General features: G+C 33.2%; 2 protein-coding genes across 4 annotated transcripts; both read left to right on the forward strand.

Moving 5' to 3' along the window:
• Window positions 1-209: 209 nt before the first annotated feature.
• On the forward strand, window positions 210-21,580 carry LOC140662906 (casein kinase I). Of its 3 annotated transcripts, none has more exons than XM_072886616.1 (9): window positions 210-1,232; window positions 1,671-1,781; window positions 2,327-2,475; window positions 3,378-3,574; window positions 3,638-3,840; window positions 3,957-4,218; window positions 4,728-4,885; window positions 11,660-11,760; window positions 15,107-21,580. In XM_072886616.1, exons 1-8 carry the CDS (start codon window positions 1,157-1,159, stop codon window positions 11,758-11,760), a joined length of 1,257 nt encoding a protein of 418 aa, XP_072742717.1. In that variant the 5' UTR covers window positions 210-1,156; the 3' UTR covers window positions 15,107-21,580. The 3 variants fall into 3 exon arrangements, with proteins under 3 accessions (XP_072742717.1, XP_072742716.1, XP_072742715.1); XM_072886615.1 differs by having other exon boundaries at window positions 11,660-11,756; window positions 14,403-21,580; XM_072886614.1 differs by having other exon boundaries at window positions 11,660-11,756.
• Window positions 4,892-7,504, forward strand: LOC140662907 (uncharacterized). The gene has a single exon (XM_072886617.1). It carries the CDS (start codon window positions 5,107-5,109, stop codon window positions 6,631-6,633), a length of 1,527 nt encoding a protein of 508 aa, XP_072742718.1. The 5' UTR covers window positions 4,892-5,106; the 3' UTR covers window positions 6,634-7,504.
• Window positions 21,581-21,592: the final 12 nt, after the last annotated feature.

Consider the following 21,592-nt stretch of genomic DNA (forward strand, 5'->3'; position numbering starts at 1 on the left):
ATAATATAAATATTTATATTATTATATATTTTTTACAAATAAAACTTTAAATATTTTATATAAATATCACAATTATAATATATTTATATACAAATGTATATATACATATATATAGATGTATATAAACGAGCATAAGTGATGAAAGGATTGAGACGGGATCACCTATCACCTAAGAAACATCCGTTTCCTCGAACGTTGTGACAGGGTGCGCTAGTGAGGTAAGCGCCTCCCGAAGCAACGTGAAACGAGGACGCCCGCGACCACACAACCTTCCCACTTTTTCGCCTTCGGTGGAGAAAAAGTAGGAAAAACTCATAAACTATACATAGGATCGCGAAGACGTCGTTGCGATTGGTTAAACGTCTATCCTCGATCGCGCTTCGGCATCACCGGTCCAACAGATGCCCCATCGCGACGTGCGCGCTTCCATCGATTGTCGTGTGTGCTCGTGCAATCGGACTAACATTTATCGCAAGATCGGAAAGATCCAGCCTTCCTGCCATCTACGACAGAATTCTGTCCTCGTGCGCGCGTCACGTTCACCGAATTTCGTCACAAACGTCTTGCCCCGTAAAGGGCAGGCCTCTCAATACACCTCGTCATCCTCCCCCGCCATTCTCCCACGTACCTACCCTATCTACCTCGCGACGCAGCGGCAGCGCCGTCAACAACAACGGCGAAGCCGAAAGCGAGGTACAAGCACAAGCGCGAGCGCGAGCACGAGTACAAGCGTAAGTTACGCGAGTTGACGCGAGCGCAGCGCCGCCGTCATCAGCGCGACCGCCATCGCAACGAGGTGCGCTATTCCGTTCACTTCGCGACGAAGCCACGAAGAAATGCCCGTAGGTTCGAGATCGATCAGTCCGAGTTCCTGTACGACGAGCATGGAGGTATCACTGCGGTCGAGCCTGTAACGGGCGTGCTGTTACGAACGAGTCCAGCACGCGGTCGCGGTCGCGGTCGTCGTCGTCGTCGTCGTCGTCGTCGTCGCGACGAGCGAGCATTGTATCTCGCACTCCACGCTCGCGTCGGGTCAGCTGCTACTTCGCGCTTAGATTGTTGGTGGATGTGTGTGTGTGTGCATTAAGTCGCCTCTCCCCGTAGCCGCGATCGTGACACTTTTCACGGAGGTGCGCCGCCCAGGCTTGGTGATACGATGGAGCTGCGTGTTGGTAACAAGTACCGGCTCGGAAGGAAAATCGGGAGCGGCTCCTTCGGCGACATTTACCTAGGTAACCCCCCCGCGCGCGCGAGTTCCTCGCCAAAGCGCTTGCCACTCGATATCGTTCTCTCCCTCTCTCTTTCACTCTTTCTTTACCCTTTATCCTCTCCCCTCCCTCACCCCCTCTCTCTCCCCCGTTGACTTTACAGCGGATTTCGTGTATTTCGCGCACGAGAGCGTGAAACTCTCCGCGCGCCAACTCCTACATTTATTCCTCACTTTCCTTTCTTTTCCTTTCTTTTCCTTTCTTCTTACTGCCTGTTCTTCCACTTGTCTTCCTTCTTTGTCTTTTGTTTCTCTTTTATTTTGTACCATGTAGATATGTTTGTGTATGTATGTGTATATATATATATATATATATATATGTATGTATGTATGTATGTATGTATGTATGTATGTATGTGTAAATGAACAGTTTTACTTTAGTCTTTCTTCTTTATATTTGCAGGTACCAATATTTCTACGGGTGAGGAAGTCGCTATTAAGTTAGAATGCATAAAGACACGACATCCACAGCTACACATAGAATCCAAATTTTACAAGATGATGCAAGGAGGCGGTAAGTAGATCAATATTTCTATGTATATTACAAATGAATGTTTATTCTTGTAATAGAAGCTATCACACATGTTCTTGTTTATTAGACAGCTGATCCAATATCTTTTCTACATATTGTACATTTCTGATGTTTGTTTATTTTTATATTTCTTTACAATTTGGACATAATAAAAAGATAAATTTAACAACAATGTAGAATACTGTAATAATTATTGAAACTTGATTTATTTTAATTTTAATTAGAAAAACAAAAATTAGGCAAAGAAATATTTATTATAATGAAAAATATAATTATATATTACAATTTGAAAAAAAAGTTAACAATTTTTATTATTTTAGTAGTTAAATATTGCTTTAACTGTGATTATTTCATCACTTTCACCAGTAGTATAGTTTCATAATACTTATTAAAACACAATACTCTCAGTGTATACATGAGATATGGTTACTTTATATTCTAATTATGATCTTTAAAGTTTATTTCCTTCTTTTCTCTGATTGTATCAGGAGCTATAATGATGTAATTTCATATTTTTAATATTCTAGTTGGAATACCAACTATAAAATGGTGTGGTTCGGAAGGTGATTATAACGTAATGGTAATGGAATTACTTGGACCATCACTGGAGGATTTGTTTAATTTTTGTTCAAGACGTTTTACTCTGAAAACAGTCCTACTTCTTGCTGATCAATTGGTAAATAATTTTTTTTTATTATAAAAATATTTGTATGTAATGGATATATGAATATAAATGATAGTTTAATGAATACTTTAGGTTTATTAAAATTAAACATTAATGTTATAATAATATCAATGGATATATACTATTATATAATAGATTATACTACTATTTCTGTTTTGTTTATCATTGTTGATCAGAATATGTGACTAATTTTTGACATATTTTGATTGTTATGAGAAATTATTTTGTTAGAATTTTAGTTTTGCTAAATATAAATTTAATTTAAAAATTTTTATTATATATTACAAAAGAGAAGTCTATTTATATTGCACATTCATCTCTGTACTCTGAGATAAAAGGCTAAACAGATAACTTCCATCTTATTCTCATATGGAGTTGTTTCAATGTATTTGTGCAGGGTATTCCTGCTCGAATGCCTTGCTATATGTTCAAAGTTCATATTGTGATTATATTTGAGTATTTATTACTTCATTTAGCAAAGAGAAATATGTCACGCTTTACATTACAGCCAAGAATTACTCTCAATAAATATCATTTTCCTTTTCAAGTTATTATATTATACATATAATTATTGAATTACATATAAAAATTTGTCTAAATGTTAAGTATACAAATCATCAAAAAATATATAAATATTCAATTAATTTTTTATTTAAATACTTTGCACGTATTTGAAACCTTTGATTTAGAAGAAGTATTTGTATTTAAAAAAAAATAATAAATGTGTTACCAAATTAGCAAGTATTATGCAGCATGTACACAATTATGAATTAAATTGAATAAACAGTTTATTATTTATCTCTAGACATATGATCTTTGAAGCATGAAGCATGCACATTGAAACACAGAGTATACAGTTATAATAACAGTGCTTTAACTTCTCTATTCTGCAGATAAGTAGAACAGATTACATTCACAGCCGCAACTTTATTCATCGTGATATTAAGCCAGACAACTTTCTGATGGGTCTGGGAAAGAAGGGTAATCTCGTCTACATTATAGATTTTGGATTGGCTAAAAAATATCGCGATGGCCGCACACACAAGCATATACCCTATCGAGAAAACAAGAATCTGACGGGGACAGCCAGGTTAGAATTATATCTCGATATATAATAGTCTTCCTCTGACTAACTTATTCGTTATGATAACAGATACGCGAGTATAAACACACACTTGGGGATCGAGCAGTCACGACGGGACGATCTCGAATCTCTGGGCTATGTCCTTATGTACTTCAATAGAGGTAGTCTACCTTGGCAAGGTTTGAAAGCAGCAACCAAGAGACAAAAATATGAACGCATTTCCGAGAAGAAAATGTCCACTCCCATAGAAGAACTCTGTAAGGGTTATCCTGGTAAGTTTCTTTTACAGAATGTATAATTATACATGTAAAGGTATGTATGACAAAGTATAAAATCTATTGTATTTTGATTTCATATAATAGAGCAAATGTTTGATTAATTATTGCAGTAGAGTTCGCGTCGTATCTAAGGTATTGTCGGGATTTACGCTTTGAGGAGAGGCCGGATTATTCGCATCTCCGACAACTTTTCCGAACGCTGTTCCATGGTCAGGGCTTCACCTATGATTATGTCTTTGACTGGAATATGCTGAAGTTTGGTAACGCGAGACAACCAACTTTACCTTCCGCGCAGCAAGCGCCCATGCACTCACAGCCGTCTAATGCGGCGCTGCCTTCTGGGACCAACAACGATCAGGAACATCGATCAAGGTCAGTTTGCTAAAAAATATTAGCTTTCCTGACAAATTCTCAAGTAGTAAACTAAAAGCGGTCCGTTAGTGTGATTGCATCTTCACACCATACCGTCTTTTCACGTTTATAAATAGCATGGTCATTTCATTGCTCACAAGCGTGCTCTATTTTCGGCGTCTGGGACAACGAATCGGGAAACTGCCGCTTCGAGCGATATGAATAATAAGCAATATAATTTAAAAATTTTTTATTAATACTTTATTTTTTTATATATTCGAGAAACTAGAAATATATATTTCATTTCAGTTAAGGCAATTTGATAAATTTAATTTAATACTGCAGTTTTCAGGGAAGACTAGAGATAGATGAGCGTAACTTAATACTGTAAAATCGTCTTTTCTCTATTCTATTATATCTCACTTAATCTTATACACACTTCTTATCATATTATATAATGTATATCACATTATCTGTTGCATTTATCAATAAGAAATCTATGTTTATCTTCCGTTCATATTTACTTTCAGGCCCTACACGCGGCAATGTTTGCCGAACGCGTCCGTAGCGACGGTAGGCCCGACGCTTGGACGTTTGGACCCAACTACGAGTTTGCGAGCGATCCGGCAGAAACGCGAGATGGAGACTCGTGGTGACCAGGACAATCAGGACAAGAATGATCTCCAAGGTAAAATACAATTCTACCAACAATTCTGCGCAAGCCAACAGAATTTCGCTATTGCCGAACGAAAAACGCAACATAATGTGACAGTCGGACACTCGCAGCAGCCTGCGCCTGGCGGCAATGAAACTGCCGCCGTCGCCACTGCAACACGCGCGATAAATCCATGTCAATTCAGTACATTCAAGTCAACTACCACGCCGGGTAATAGGGCGGCACCGCCAGACATGGCGACCTCTCTAGACCTGACCGGTCTTAATCTGGGACGTAGTCGCGAATTAGGCTCTAATCATATCGCGGAGATAAATTCCGCGACTACGTCACGCGACTATTATCACCCGACGATGAATAGAACACGTGAGAGGAGCCCAAACACGGCGTCTCGTCAACTTGATAAACAGAGCTATTTTTTTCATGGGCATAAAACTGAGAAAGACGTAGATCGCAAAGTCGTGATGTTTGAGGATCTAGGAACAAAGAGTATGGATTACGCTCAACTAGTAACGGATGATGCGGACGACACCGCGGCAATCTCGGGTGGTTCGATGAATTGTTTCGGTGGTCTGGATAAAGAGAGAAGCTACGCTGATTGCGACAGTGACAAGAAGCACAAGTATTCCGTCACGAACAGCGTACGACGTCTTACTGTGACTCACGAGATGCAACATGACTCAGAAAACGTGGAATTTCTTGAGAAAGAGGGTGAGATATTTAAAAAGAGTAGTAATGAATTGTTACAGGAGACTTTTACTAGCAAATGCAGAAATTTCTCTTTTCGCTACAAAGAAAAAACGCATAAGAGCTTGGAATCGCTCGAGAAAAATAATATAGCTGTAGATTGTAAAAGTCTAGATCTTTTACCGGAAAAGCAATCGAAAACTTTTTTCCATAGTAAACAGAGGAGTCTTGATTCATCGAAAAAGTCTGTCGATTTAATGACGGCAAACAAGACTCGCAAGCGGCCTAACTTCTTTCAGCGAGTTGGCAGAAGTTTGCATTTTTTGCCCAGGGAGCGCGAGAAGCGCCAGAATATCTCGAAAGGAGAAGAACGCACAATTAATACTCAATATTCTCAGACCGATCAGGAGAAATGTGAGTATTTTTTACAGAGGCATCAGAAAAACATTGATTTTTTTGAACATACGCCAAACGCGCTGGTCGATCGTGCTCCCGTGCAATCCAATCTCGGTCTTTTCGATGAAGTAGATACCGTTGTGCAGAGTTCCGCTAGTCGTCTCAAAGATGCGCGACTCGAGGAGAGTACATTTCGCGCGAAAAGAGACTCGAGTAATTCTATAAATACTGCAGAAGATAATGTAAAACAGAATCATTTGGATGCGAATAAACCATTGATGCAATCCGATATTTCAGCCAATATTGAATTGAATATAACGCTGATGCAATCGAGACTTCCCTTGATCGAAGGTCCCATTGCAAGTGTCACCACGCAAGATACTCTGAGTGGCAACAAAGACAGCTTAGACATTGGATACTCCATCAGCGAACTTGGTAGAATTTATTTACAAACTATACAAAACATTGATCATGCGGATGGTTTGCGATCTATGGAGAACGTCGCTGACACGACGGAGAAACAGAAACGCTACATAGAATGGCTGCAAACGAGAGACGATCAAGACATTTCGAGGCACGGTATTAATTCATGTGATTCTCTGACTCATGGTAAACCGCAGGGCAACTTGGACATTCTTATAAATATCTTACTCGACATTTTTGTCTGGATTTGCATTTGAAAGCAGTTGTAGGGTATCTCTGAGTAATCTTTGAAAAACAAGCACATCCCCTTACATCACGTACCGAGCGATCTTCGTTATATATTCTCGTATGAAAAAAATTACAAGACCAAGATTTCGATGGTCGAGTATGCTCCAAATCAACTATTTTTTACAAAGAAGTATTTAGAACGAACATGATTTTTATACTGAATATTTTTCACTTCATCTGCGCATTTCATGCGTATATTTTCATACGCGATATTACATAATAATATTTATAATGGCTATTTATATATTTTTTCTATACACTGTCAAATTATCCATGACATGTAGTCATAACAGTCGCATTGAAATCTTGGCTATTTATAAACAAACAAGACAAGATTGCCTTAGATTGCAGGTAAGAGTGAAATTAATTATAGACCACATTGTGTGGTGATTGTGAAATGCCCCGAGCCAATACGCGATTTTTTTTCTATCATGCAACATATATAATGTACATGTAAGAATATATTAGATTTGATAATTTTATATACTGCGACCTTTCACACATACACATAGGATCGATGGCGCTTATTAATGTTTGAGAAACGTCGTGAAGTTTTTTAATATCGTATATTCTTGCCGCATAATAGTTACAAGATTGGTTTTATTTCGTTCTTATTAAGTTTTATTCTATTTAGGTTTTATTCTCTTACAATAGCAATTGATATAAGCATCCACATACCAAATTATAATCATAATTAACATAATTATGTAATCACGTGTATATACATAAATATGTTTTTGTTTCTTTTTTTTTTTTTTTTTTTTTTTATAAACACAGGCTCAATTGAAATGATATTATAGACATATTATAATAGATCCAGCATTGATTATATGTATATTTGTTTCCAGAAAATTGCCCCTTAATTTTTTTCCTTGTTTGCACAAGTCAAATATATATGTATGTATGTGTATGTATATATGTATATATATATATATATATATATATATATGCATGTATATATATGTATATAATATATAATTTATTAATAAATTTATTAATAAATTTATTAATAATTTATTAATAATTTATTAATAATTTTATTTTTTATTGATAAAGCTGTTATTAAGATATAAAAAATAGATAATAATTAAGATAAAAAAAACAGAAAAATGTCCTTTAATCTTGCCTCTCTTTTACTTTTTTATATGAAGTTGAACTAGTATATACTATAGAAAATGTGTAAATGCTGAGTCTATTATATATGTTTATGGACAAAATAATCGTGAAAGAAATGATAAATCTAGGGGCCTATTCTGTAAGTTTTAACATATGTATTATGTATTGTTGTTCAGATATTTTTTTTTTTTTTTTTTTTTTTTTTTTTTTTTTTGTATTATGTCACATGTAATATCTGCGCAACAATACATAACTCATGTGTTACAAGTTATAGAATAAGACTTTGGTTTTTATAAAATTTATAGAAAAAAATTATTTCGAGTAAAATTGTTCAAACAAATTTATAATCATCAGGTATTATGTACACCGACATTTTTTTTATATTTATTGTAAGTTGATTTATTTTTTACGACGATACATTTGTTGCTATACAGCTATCATTTATGTTACGAACAAATTTTATTAAGTAATGTCTGCATCTTTTTATTTTTTTATTTTTTAAATTTTTTTTTTAAATTATATATTTTCGATAATTTTTTATTATCAGAATTAATTCAATTTTGGAATGATAACGAAATGAGGAAAACATCGTGCACAGTTTATAAAATAAGAATAAGATTAATAGGGAAATAAGTAGGGACATATGGCTTTAACCGTTTTTCATAATATATTTATTTCTGTCTTGAGAGAGATAATCTTTTGATTGTTCAGACTGACCAAAAGTTAATAGACTGATAACACTTGTCATTAAATATTTCGAAGTGCTTGTTCGCAGAAACGTAGATAATAATTTTTGTATTACAATGTTCTATTTTATTCTCTAAACTTTTCGCGTTTCTTTTTTTTTTATTTAAAACTTAGATAATTTATATAACAAACACAGACACAATCACAATAACCCATTTTTTAAAATTAAAGTTTAGAAATATTAATGGCATATATTATAGGAGAGAATATCAATAATCGTTTCTTCACTAGAAATTAAAATCCCTATTTAATTGCAAATTTTTTTTTTATTATTTTTTTTATTTAAAAACTACGATGCTGTAATCAAGCGATAAAAATCAACTCTGCAGTTCCTTTCAAATTCTGATTAATTTGTGTTCTTTCTTCTGTTTTATATATTTATAGGTTTAATGAGAAAGAAAGAAAGAAAGATTAAAGAGTCAACTGATCTTATCTTATATCGTTGATACATTGGGTTTAATACATTTAAATACATTCAAAAAGGCATATAACAATAAAGAAATCAAATGTTTAATCAACTAATTTCTTTAATATTCTTATACATATGTTGCATTAAAAGAAATCTCAACGGTATATGCGATCATTTTTCAGCAATTTCATACGCATAAATAGATACATTGCCTCATTATACAAGCAATGAAAAATGATTTAAAGACTGTTAATTATTTATATACTTTTTGATTAGAACTCAGGCCAGAACATTGATCTTTATTGTATCCAAAATTGATCTTTGTGAATTATTGTTAATCGTAAAATTTATTTCACAATTCATAATAGTTGAATTTTTCATTTTTTGAAGTATGAAACGTTGAATTTCTCGCAGCAAGATCAACGAAACGTGCTTTTAATATCGTTAATAAAAATACATCGCGCTATTTGTTTCAATCGCATAAAATGCGTTGTAATTATAATTAGCACTTAAAAAAACGATGTTGTGTTCCTTTATTTTAGTCATTGACATTTTCATCATATAATTAATTGTATCCTGCAACGATTGTGAAACTTCAACACCAACGTGTTTACGGATAAATAATTAAGCATACGTATTAGTCTTCGCATACATGTAACGATACGTTCTGGTGAAATGGAAGAAGTAATCTGACGGATGATATATTAATAGCCACATTCACAATTCATAATAGTTGAATTTTTCATTTTTTGAATTAACTGTCACATATTATATGGGAAAGCGTCCGAAGACGCGCAGAAAGCGTTACCAAAGCTTAGATAGGGAATATGAAGTCTAGTTTGCTACTTATCCATGATCTTTGTAATCTCAAAGAGTACTTTGGCTCTCTCATTAGATGAAACAATGGAATGAAGAGATTTATTCTTATTAATATCTTGCTATGACATTGCCAACTTCTTCCTATGCACTAGATCACTAGACCACAGGCATCGTCCTTTATCGCTCATTCTCCTCGTTTTTCTTCATTCATCTACGAAGTCTTCATATCGTATATTTATCTGTAATCGATCTGTTTTTTTTTTTTTATTGATAATAATGGTGATGATAATGATGATGATGATGATGATGATAATGAAGAAAAAGTAGCAAATAAATGTTTTTCCATTCAAGGACTGGTCTCTTTTTATTTATCTCACCACACGACATTGTCGATTATCCTTGTCAAAATTATTTCTCACTTGGCTTGAATGGAAAAACCCAAATGTACGATGAATAGCTTTTAAGTTATTCATCCTCGAGATCTCTAGATTTCGAAGATTCTCGATATATGAAAAAGAAAAAGAATGGGGAAAAAGTATATGTTTTGGCTAATTGTTCAATTTTGTCGCATCATCTGTCTTCACAGAAGCATATCATTTTTTTTCTTATTTTAATTTATTTTTCGAAACACATTAACATTTGCGCATATTCGCTCGATTATGTTTTTTTTTTTTTTTTTTTTTTTTTTTATTCTAATTAATTTTTCCATTTCAACTGCCAAGAGTGAAAATCTACCCATCCCGCGTCGCCTGGTTGATGTTATTTCTATTGAATGATATTTTTGAATATCTATTATACATATAATACATTATAAATCTATTATATAATACAATATGAATAACTTTGACACATCAACCTGACGAATATATCCTATATACAACACAATCCTTGAGATGTTGTATAATTTCGTAATGTATTGCTTTCTTAGAAGATTATAACAATAATTACGAAATAACGATTTACTGATAATAATTTAATAGAGTTCAAAATAATTTATTCCTACTTAAACAAAGTAGCACGCAAAATTGTGTCAAAGTCATTACAAAAAGATTAAAAATCTTTATTTTTCACTAAAGAAAATGTATGCTTCGAATATCAGTGAACTTGCAGTTAAAAATCATTCAAGAATGTTATAACAAATTAGTTAAATATGTTATATAAAATCTTTCTTTAACTATTTATTACGTAGGTTACATCCATTCATATAGAATAATATTTTTAGTTTATATAATTACACATACACACACATATATATTAATTTATATACATATATATATATATATATATATATATATATAATAAAAATTAGATACGACAGTTAAATAATTTTAATATCAATGTTTTTCTGGATTAGATTACGTCGTTATTTTTGGATATAAATTGTGTCGTCTCAAAAATAGCCTTAGATTGCAGGTTGACGTATGGTGGGTATAACACACATATGTACTATGAAAATGTGTGCTTTGCAATGTAACGAGTGTTCTTCTCTGTCTATATGATTATTTTTCCTATTTCTTGTTTTTCTTCTCGGCGAGCTGCTTGCACGATTGAATGTACTGACCAAAATATTGCCGGCGAGTTTTGCGAGAGTCGAGTTTTGGAATTAAAAAAAAAAAAGACTTTATTTTAATGAATCTTGCTATCCCCTATGCTTTTAAATTTGTGTACAATCTTTGAACCTGCTGTATCAAAAGAAGGCGGTTATATATATTTACATATATATAGAGAGAGAGTTTTTCTTTTATATATACATATAGATATATATAAATAAATTGACGAAGAGAGATTAAATTTTTTACAAAATAGGCAAGGTGGCAGCGAGTTGATGACACGAACACATAGTTGGCTGAATTTTTTTTGCGGTTTTTCATGCATTATTGTTTTTTTCTGATAATCTCTTTCAGCGTCGGGTGCGGGTGGACAGGAGCGAAGGGTCAGCATGCGGTTGCATCGTAGGGATACACTTCTAGCAGCTGCAGGAGAAATGCAGCCCAAGTCCAAGTGAGTTGCTACATGATATAGAACCACTAAATCCGCTAAACGACTGGGTATAACTTGCTCTACTGAGATCCGCGGATGAAAAATATCGTAAGCTTATATGAACAATGATATTGACATTAATTATTTCCCACAAATGTTAGTTATTTCGATCATTTTAGTGTCATATAGAAAAGTTTTAACATAGAAATTAACCAAAACTTTCTCTATGTTTTCATATACTGTATATATTTAAAATAATGCTAAAATAGGTCGTCAAATTTTGCGATTTCCTTTGACCAATTTTGGCTTAAATTTTTCTCGCTAAAGATATCAATAATTTTTGAATTAAGCTACAAGAATGAAAATAAAATTTAATTATTTTTGTAATAAACTTTAACAGATTTTTAATTTTTAGTTTGTTATTAAAAAATTACGAAAAAGATTTGAAATTTATCAGTGAATATTCTGGCGACTTATTTTCAGATCATCTTGTATAGAATTGTTCGCGAGAAAAGTTCAGAGCTTGTTACACTCTCGTTTCAGGTTGCATGATCGTTGCACATTTTGGGGAAAAATTTAATTTTATAAGCCTGTTTCTGATTCTATTTATATTTATATCGATCTCATACAGTGGCTGTGATACTAAGTATGAAAATTTGCAGTATATTAATAATATAAGCTCGAATTTTATCAATTTTTCACAGCTCTCGCCAAGTCTTATGATTCATCGAGGCGTAATAGTTAAATTTTAAGATTGTACTTTGTGTTACGCTTGTGCAAACGCTAGATCGTGTTTTGTGTGTCGGTGCGCGTTAGTTGTATAGAAGCTTATATATTTAGTAGGAAGGTGGTGTCCGCAATACCGTGGCATGGTACTCCAATTAATTGTGTTAATTCGGTATAAATGGATAATCGAGACAAATAGATAAAGGGAAAGGAACTATTTTGTCATTTGGAAAGAATTCTCGATATGCATACATCCCACATTCAGAATGACTCATTTCATCGTCGTCTTTGGTGACATATATCCTTTAACCATTTTGGAGTCTGTAATAAAAAACGTGAGTGTTTTGATAAATTTCAAATTATAAACGATTGAAAATAGATATTTTTTTTACAAATTTAATTACAAAAGAGCAAACAGAAATAGTATAAATTTTACTGTTTATATAATTTTTTGCAAGAAAATTTTGAAAGATTTGTAATTTAAAGATTATTTATAAGAATATTTAAAGATATAGAGTGAACATTTTTTAAGAGAAAAATAGTTTTAACTAAAAAAAAAAAAAAAATTGCCTTCAGTTTATCAAATTTTATCAAAGAAAACATCATATTATATAGTAATAAATAAAACATCCTATATGTGTTACCGATAACTATATGAAATGAAGAACTAAAAGATACATTTTAAGATATATTTATATTCAAGTGAGAAAACATTCCAAATGAAAATTAAAAAATTACTATTGCTTGCTGTCGAATGCACTCTCTCACAATATAATACTTATTATTTTAATAAATTATATTAGAATATGTGATTAACATGAAAAACTAATTAAAATGCGTGCAAGATACAACTTCTATATTTTGATAAATAAATCTATAATGCCTGTAGCTTTGTGATAGGCCGGTCGGCTATATAATTTTGAGACTATCGCATGTGATTAATAAATCATTTACGAATAATTTTCTTGATTGTTAGATTAAATTCTGATTATACTTCATGTTACTGGGATGCCCAAGCATAGAAATCGCATGTCAGAAAATATAAAACAAGACTTGATACTATTCTACATTTTATTTGAAAAAGCATAACGATATAGTAAAATTTTTAAAATAATTTTTTAATTTGTGTTCTAAAGCATTTAATTTATAATATTATTATAGAAAAACTAATAATAAAATTAAGATGCAAATTAAATGACTTTTTTTTTAAAAGAATAACAACTTCAATATGTCCTGAAATATTTTCTAGGACGCGCTGTATGTTTCTCCGCGAGGAGAAGACTTTCACATTTGCCTTTCAAGACTTGTAATGCTAGCAATAAGAGCGTAACGAGAAAGAGAATAGCTGGATGATTCAACTGGTTATTGCACAACTCTGCTTGGTAACTGGTTAATCCACTATTGAATGTCTTGAAATATAAGTTTGATTTGTAGAGCCGGATGACATTGTCGTTGTATTCTCATTAATACGATTTGGAGATATCAGGACATAAATTATCGTATTTATTTTGGAAATTTTATTGATTTTAAGTAAATTATTTGAGTTCATTAGTCTCTAAACAAATTTGCATCTTAGATTTAATTTATATGTATATATATTAATATATACGTGAGTGATTACATGTCATAAATATTTAAACGAGAAAAGTATAGATTTGACAGCTTTTTCCTTATTGTAAACATTTATCAATAATTATAAAATCACTTTTCATGATAGTTGTAAAATTAATGGTATTTAAAACGACATTATACATTTTAACGTTAATTAGTGCGTGCTGGGCATCTGTTGGAATAACTGTGCATGTAACATGCACGTTTTCGCACTCCAAATTTTACAAGTATAATTTATAGATAGAATTTTTTAATACTGTGAAAGTATAGACATGCAAAATTATTCGGTATCGAAATTCCGCTTTATGTTCTTTCGTTGACTTTTTTCAGGTAACCGAAAGCTATCGCACTAATTCTAAATGACAAAAATAGACAAAGAGGGAGCGAAATTCTCTTCTGTGCCACGGTAGAGGACGCCGATTGTGAAAAGCTCTGATCACGGGGGAAACTTTCATCGTGCGAGCCTTCTCTCTGAGTTCATCCCTCCTCACGAATTTATCGATAATTTGTCATCTTATTCACTATTATTACACGCAAATTTTGCAATTCTCACAGAGTACTTTTCAGTGTTATTTCAGTATAGTGGAAAATGAATATAATTGATTCTTGCATATCTTTATTTAATTTGTCGAATATTAAATAAAATAACAAAATAAATCATTATATACATTGAACAAGAAAAGATATACACATAATATTTAATATTTAATAGATTTTTTTTGTAGACAATATCCATTGAAATATTAGTTATATCTTTATCAGAACTATATTGCCTTTTATTGTGAGAAAAGTGATAATATTTGTTTTATTAAATTTGACTGCCATGTCACTATAAGCGCGAGCAATCCAATTTCATCTTCCTTTTCAAAAGGAGTCGGATAAGAGATCGAAACCTGGAGAGGTTTGATGTGACGAATGAGAGAAGGAACGCCGGAAAAAAAGAAAAAAAAAAAAGAGGGAAACTTTAGCTCGTTTATGTGATGAAGACGGTGGCACGCTAATGTCGCTGTTTTGTGTGTCTTTTGTTTTGGAAGCGCCAATGCGACGGCAATCGCTCCACCCACCCTGATGGTCAGGCGGGCAAGCGTGCAACACAACAAGTGAATCAGCAGCAGCAATAGCGGAATCATGATCATCATCATCATCATCGTAATCAACAGCGTCGTTCGTCAACAGCGACGACCAGCGATCACCGCCGCCGCCGACACGGTGCATTCCTGTCTGTCGCAAACCGGAAATGAACTCGTGCCTACTTGGTAGTATCGCGCAGCCATCCGGTGAACGGTGATGCGCCACGATTTTCGCGTGTCAGTAACAATTTTATTCGTGGTGGTGCTTCGTTACGATATCCACGTAACAGAAAAAGTAACAAAAATGCCTGCGTGCGATTCTTCGTACCGAGTAGACGATGACGAAAAGAAGAAGAAGGAAGAAAAAAAAACGACAGATCGCTTGTTCTCGCAGCGCGCAGAATGAAGTAACGCAGCATGCACGTTGTATGGCAAACTGTAACAACTACATCAACTGTGGCTAGCAACGCTCATCGCGCGATTTCAAGATGCAACGATGCAGCTCTCATCATAGTGTGCAAGATTCTCAGGATTATACTACAGAATGTCCTGGATCTCTTTCTCACGATCAGAGCGAAGTCTGTTTGGAGAACATTATAAGACGACCATACATTCACGAGAATAACGAGGCTTAAAAATCGTCAGATTCCTCGCATTTCTTGCGGATGTAGGACGATAAAACGTGATTGTGATCGTTTTTTTGTTTTCTTTTATTTTTTTTCGAGGCGAATCGCAAATGTACAGTACGCGGTTTCGATGATGGATTCTCGCAGTTGTTTATAGTATAAATTCAGAGATTATTTAATTTTCATCGTTCAAGAAGCGAGAACCGAACTGTGGCCAGTTTTGCTTTTTTTTGAATTCAACACTGCATAGATTTCTTTTCGTGCGTATAAATCCTTGTAATTGTCAAAGTAATTTGTCAAAGTTCGCTGTAGCGTTATGATTTAAAAATTATTTTCGAAAGAGGGAAAGCTCTTTTGTCATGGTAGTAATTAAATTATAAAAAAATGAAAGCGTGAGATAACAGAAGGTTACACTGATATATTAAAAATCGTATTTCTTTTATTCGTCATAAATATTCTTGATTATAATAGAGTGTATATATATTCCATTTGTAAATGCCTATAAAACTTACAAAAGCTTAACTTCTTTTTTTTTAACGTTTATAAGTCAATTGATGACTTATGTATATCATTATCTGTTAATGATATTGACTTTACAAAATTATCGTTCGATTTTCACGAGATAGTCACGAGGGTTAACATTATTCCACGCAATTATTACCGTATCCTGCTCCACCGGCGGACTGAATACGTATGTATAAATGTAGAATATTTCTTCATATAAGTCGCAACATGTACATAGATCGAATACATTGGTAACTTGAGCAGCTGTTGAGTGTGTAAAGCTGTTACGAATTTTTGCACAAAATAAGAATGACATTTTTTCAGGTATAATCGATAAACGAGATGTTAGTTCCATGTTAGTGTCAAGAGAAGCAAGTGCAATCGCGGGAAAAAGCCAATAATCACGGTTGTAATTATCAATTTTGCTAGAACGCGTTATTCGACATATATTGCTAAAACATCGCGTTAATACGATTCTTGTCTTAAACTCGGCGTGTCATTGTTCCAGCCGAGCTAAAAAAAACAAGGTAAAACATAAATTTCGGAAATATCTGTGTGTCCAAGAGAATAATTAAAAATTGTAACATGATGCAAAAAAGGCTAAAATTTTAAAATTATTTTCTAAGATGCCAGAGGATCTCCCGAAGACGTTTATACCGAACAATTTCGCTGAAGAGAACAGTATCACGTCGATTTACGGCACGATAGCAGGATGCTGAAGTTTTTTCACTAAAAAGCTCGATAGTTAAACGATCATACAGAACGTAGTACAACGGGCGCGCAAGAAGTAAGCTAGGAGGAACGTCTAGTTTTAGGGACAATTCGTTCGGTTGTGCTTAGATGGTAAGAAGAAAAAGAAGAAAACACGATTGCGAGTTTCCGTGGAACATTTCTATTTCATCAGCATCGATCGGGCGTACTGTACAGACGGTGGTGTGTCGTATATGTGATGAATTATGACGCCGTGGTTCGTGTACCGTTACTGTCGTAATCGCGCGCTCCGATAATGAAATCTTAAATTTTAAATACGGAAAGCGCGATAACCGCGGGATGAATTCACTGTTTATAATAAATAATAAAACGGATGTGACCTCTTCTCGTCCCGTGACAAACCTCGTGCCCTTCCCTTTTATACGGTAACAATATTAACCGAGAATGTGTAAAAGCAAAACCATTTTATCGCGCACCCGGTCCTGTTCATCGACCTTCTGTTTTTCTCGTTTTTTTTTTTTTTTTTTTTAATTAATTTGAAAATAGATCGAAAAAATACGCCGTATATTGAATTGTATGTGATACATATACACAGAGAAAACAATCGTCGGTGAACATTATCGCAGCATCGTTCTGCTAATGTGTGTATGTCCCGTGTTTGTAGTAAGTATGCGTGTGTTAATTATGTGCGAAAGTTTGCGCGCAAGTGTGAGAAGGAGAAGAATGATGGGGAAGGAAAGTACGATTAAAAGTGCGTGCGTGCATCGCATCATAAGAAACGGACACCAAGAGAATGTCCGTTCGCATTTTCATATTTTCCATGTTTAACGCTTTAAACGCGAGATCATCTGATTCTACGTTTTGTTTATCATATACGAGAATTATATGCAATTCCGCGTTGACTGTTAAACAGTTGCGTAAAGCGTTAAACATTAGAGTACGAATACGGCTTGTTGAGTCCTTAATCTTACTGTTCAAGGACCGGTTGCACCGACGACGATTAACATAATTAATTTTTTTCTTTTCGCATATCGCAAAATCAAGATCTAGAAGTCATCAAGAGTATCTTTTCATTTTTTTTTTGTTGCGCTCCCGCGTGACCGCCTTCCGAGTTTAATTTATAGTTTTCAATCTCCTGTCATTGGCTAGTTGGGAAGAAAGAAAGACTTGATGGATCGCTTAAAAATTTACAACAGCTGTCGGACGTATCATGCCATATGGTTCTATATAAACCACGTGGAGAGAAGCGTTGAACTGGTGTCGGACAGCTGAACTATAGATTTTGCAGATTGTTATTATGAGATTTAATGTTATCAAACACATTACTCCTTTTTTCACGCATGTCATCATCAAGACATCAAGGACTTTCTGAATATTATGATATACTTGTCACTTTACAGCCTTATCTCGTAACGCGTAGTTTTTTATAACTCTGCGCGTTAATTAACCGAGATCGTTGATACAACCGATCCCAACGATTGCGATTTACAAGATCAAACTCGCGGTTCTGAATTCCAACAACACGAATGCCATAAAGATATTCTAGAAGACATTTTAAATCTTCGAAATACTCTTAAATGTCTTTTAGAGTTTGGCGTTTATTAAGGCTACGATTATGCGAAATGCTTGACCTTGACAGCACTTGTAAAACACTGTACATCTCAAATGCATTTTTATCCTCTATCTAAGTCTTTTGTCGAAATTTTGTCGCATTAAAAACTTTCTATGCATTTCCGTACACTTAAAAAAAAAGTTAATGTTCCGAAATTGTTTTTCAGAGAGAAAGATCAAGTATTTGCGCGTTAACGATATTCGAAAATCATCCGTTCCTGCCTCATCATCTTCGTCCTTCCTTCCTGTTCTCTCTGTCCTCCCTCTCCTCGTTTCGGTTCTCTTCCTAACATTTTGTACCATACATGGTACGATGCGTATAAAAAAGTAAAGAAAAAAAAACGCGAGAAAACGTGATAAAAAGTTACGTATATAAATATATTATACCAACACCGTGTTTTTCTATGTATTTTTTTCTTTTTTTTTCATATAGGGTACTATTATTACTATTACTATTACTACTATCATATTATTACTATTAATACTACGACTATTACCATTACACTACCGCTGCTGCTATTGCTAATTAACTGTTATTACGTTGTATATTGTATAGTGAAATTCTCTGGATCACAACGATCTACTCGAGACAAAGCTATGTCGATGATGAAAAACGAGGACAAAGCAACGTGTCTTGACGCGATATCTACTTGTTTCGATCATCGCACATTGTACGTTGCATTTCTTCGTTTCCTCTCGCGCGGGTAGGAAGTATCGGGTATAAATTAATTATTAAGAAGGAAATTTAAATTATCAATTCAAAAATTTTTCGTATCGCATTCTTCCGCATCCAGTAAACCGCATTTCGCTTTTTAATTACGCTATTAAACTGAAAACTGACAAAGATGAAACAATTGAGGATTAAATAACATGTTCAAAGTTTTCGGACGTAAAGTTATTACATATTACAGATAAACGCAAAATATTTCAATTGCAAGGTTATTGAATCTAATCAATTTTTACTATGTAACAAATTTAAGGTGATCTAAAGAATAATGTTCTTTTCACTATTTTTGGTATTAAAAGTATTTTTATCGATTAATTTTATAATTTTCTAATGTTATCTAAAAAAAAAAAAAAAAAAAAAAAAAACTTTCAAAATATATTTGTAATGATCGGAATTTTCAAAAAGAATTTTTTTACACCGACAATTTTATGTAATAGGTACATTAATTTAATAAGTGTACATTGCCATTAATTGGATCCGAAAGCCTGATATTTTCTACTTCGAGTCGCTTTCTTCGCTTCGAACAAATCTCATTTATCGCCCGAAAGAAGTTTCCTTGAGCCAACAGCATTACGTTTAGTTACCAAACTTTTTTTGTTCTCTACTGAAAAGGAAATCTCTGCATCCCCTATCTATTATTTCAAAAATACTTAGAACTTTTTTTAGTATCTTTTTCTCGTGTCATTATTTTATACAAACAATTATACACTCTTTCCTTTCTTTATATTAGCTAGATTATTTTATTTATATAAATATTTATAATTTATTTTTATTACACAATTTTCCTTATTACAATAGATTTTTATAAAATATTTTAAAAGTAATAAAACAAAATAAGTTTTATTATTATTTGAATTTTTGAAATAATACTGTACATTATTAATTAATTTAAACAAAATTAAATATAATTATAATAAGATGATCATTGCGCGCGCGAAAATTATTCTTTAATTTCCTATATATTTATGCTATATAAATATTATTAACGATATTTTCAAGAATATATGTATGTATATATACGTTGGATCAAGGAAATTCTCAGCAAGTTACCGCTTTAATCAAGAAAAAAAAGAACACTGCCAGCGCGAGCGAAAGTTCTTGCGTTTCCCCATCACAACTGACTGAAGATACATACAACAGCGATTCCCGGGCTTGTTGCTTCGTCCTCTTGAATCATCGCCTTGAGCGTTTAATAAATTTTCTCGAGATGATCGATGCCACTGCGAGGAGGAAAGATCATTCCTCCTTGTGTTATTCTTTATTTTTTATTCGCGCAGTTTGCACGACCGCAAGACCTGACTGAAGAACAATGAAAAAGATAGAAACTGACTTACAATTTAAATTATAATTATATAATTTAAAAAATTATAAATATTGTAAATATATAATTTATAAATTTTATTATTATGATATATAATTATAATTTATATTTCTTTAGCTAAAATAGGTTTTATAAATAATCTATTTAACTAAAAAAATATAATTATATATATATTTATAAATTATAATTATATAATTTATAAATTTTATTATTACGATATATATAATTATAATTAATATTTCTTTAGCTAAAATAGGTTTTATGAATAGGAATGTACAACTGATTAACAATTTATCTAAATCTAGAAATGCAGAAAATACGAGATTTATTTCTGCATCTAAATATCTTGAGTATTCTATAATCTGTTTCTATAGTTGGTTCTACATTTTGGATGACACGGAAATGCAAACTGTCGCGCAAGTAAAAGCTGTAATTACCGAGATAAGAGAATACGCGTTCTTTCTTTGCGCGATTATGGATTATAGTTATGAATTGTACGTGCTTGTTTGGCCGGCCTAGGGGAGCTTTCGTGAATATGTGCAAAATATATGTGAGAGAGCATTTCAGAGTCTCGAGTCCGATTTTGCGAGACCGATGATAAGCTCCGATGGTCTCCCTCGGCGATATAACGTCACGACGACGACTACGACAAATGTCGATGATAAATTCACGATCGATGTATTTTAAGTGTACTAATCGAACTGTGTGTGTCGAGGCGAAAAAAAAAAACGGTTTGTATATGTATATACAATTATTATTATAATCTATTGAAGCAAGAAGAACATTATAATTATGTGCAAGTGTGCTTGAGAAGAAGTGAAAAAGAGAATGAGAGAGAAATAGTGCGAGAGAGATTAGATAGAAAGTGTCCGATAAAGTGTGGCGAAAAGGGCAGCAAAACCGAGAACGATAAAAAATAATAAACACTGTAAAACTGTCTTTGTGTACTA

Source organism: Anoplolepis gracilipes, chromosome 2 (genome assembly GCF_047496725.1).
Source record: "Anoplolepis gracilipes chromosome 2, ASM4749672v1, whole genome shotgun sequence".
NCBI lineage: Eukaryota > Metazoa > Arthropoda > Insecta > Hymenoptera > Formicidae > Anoplolepis > Anoplolepis gracilipes.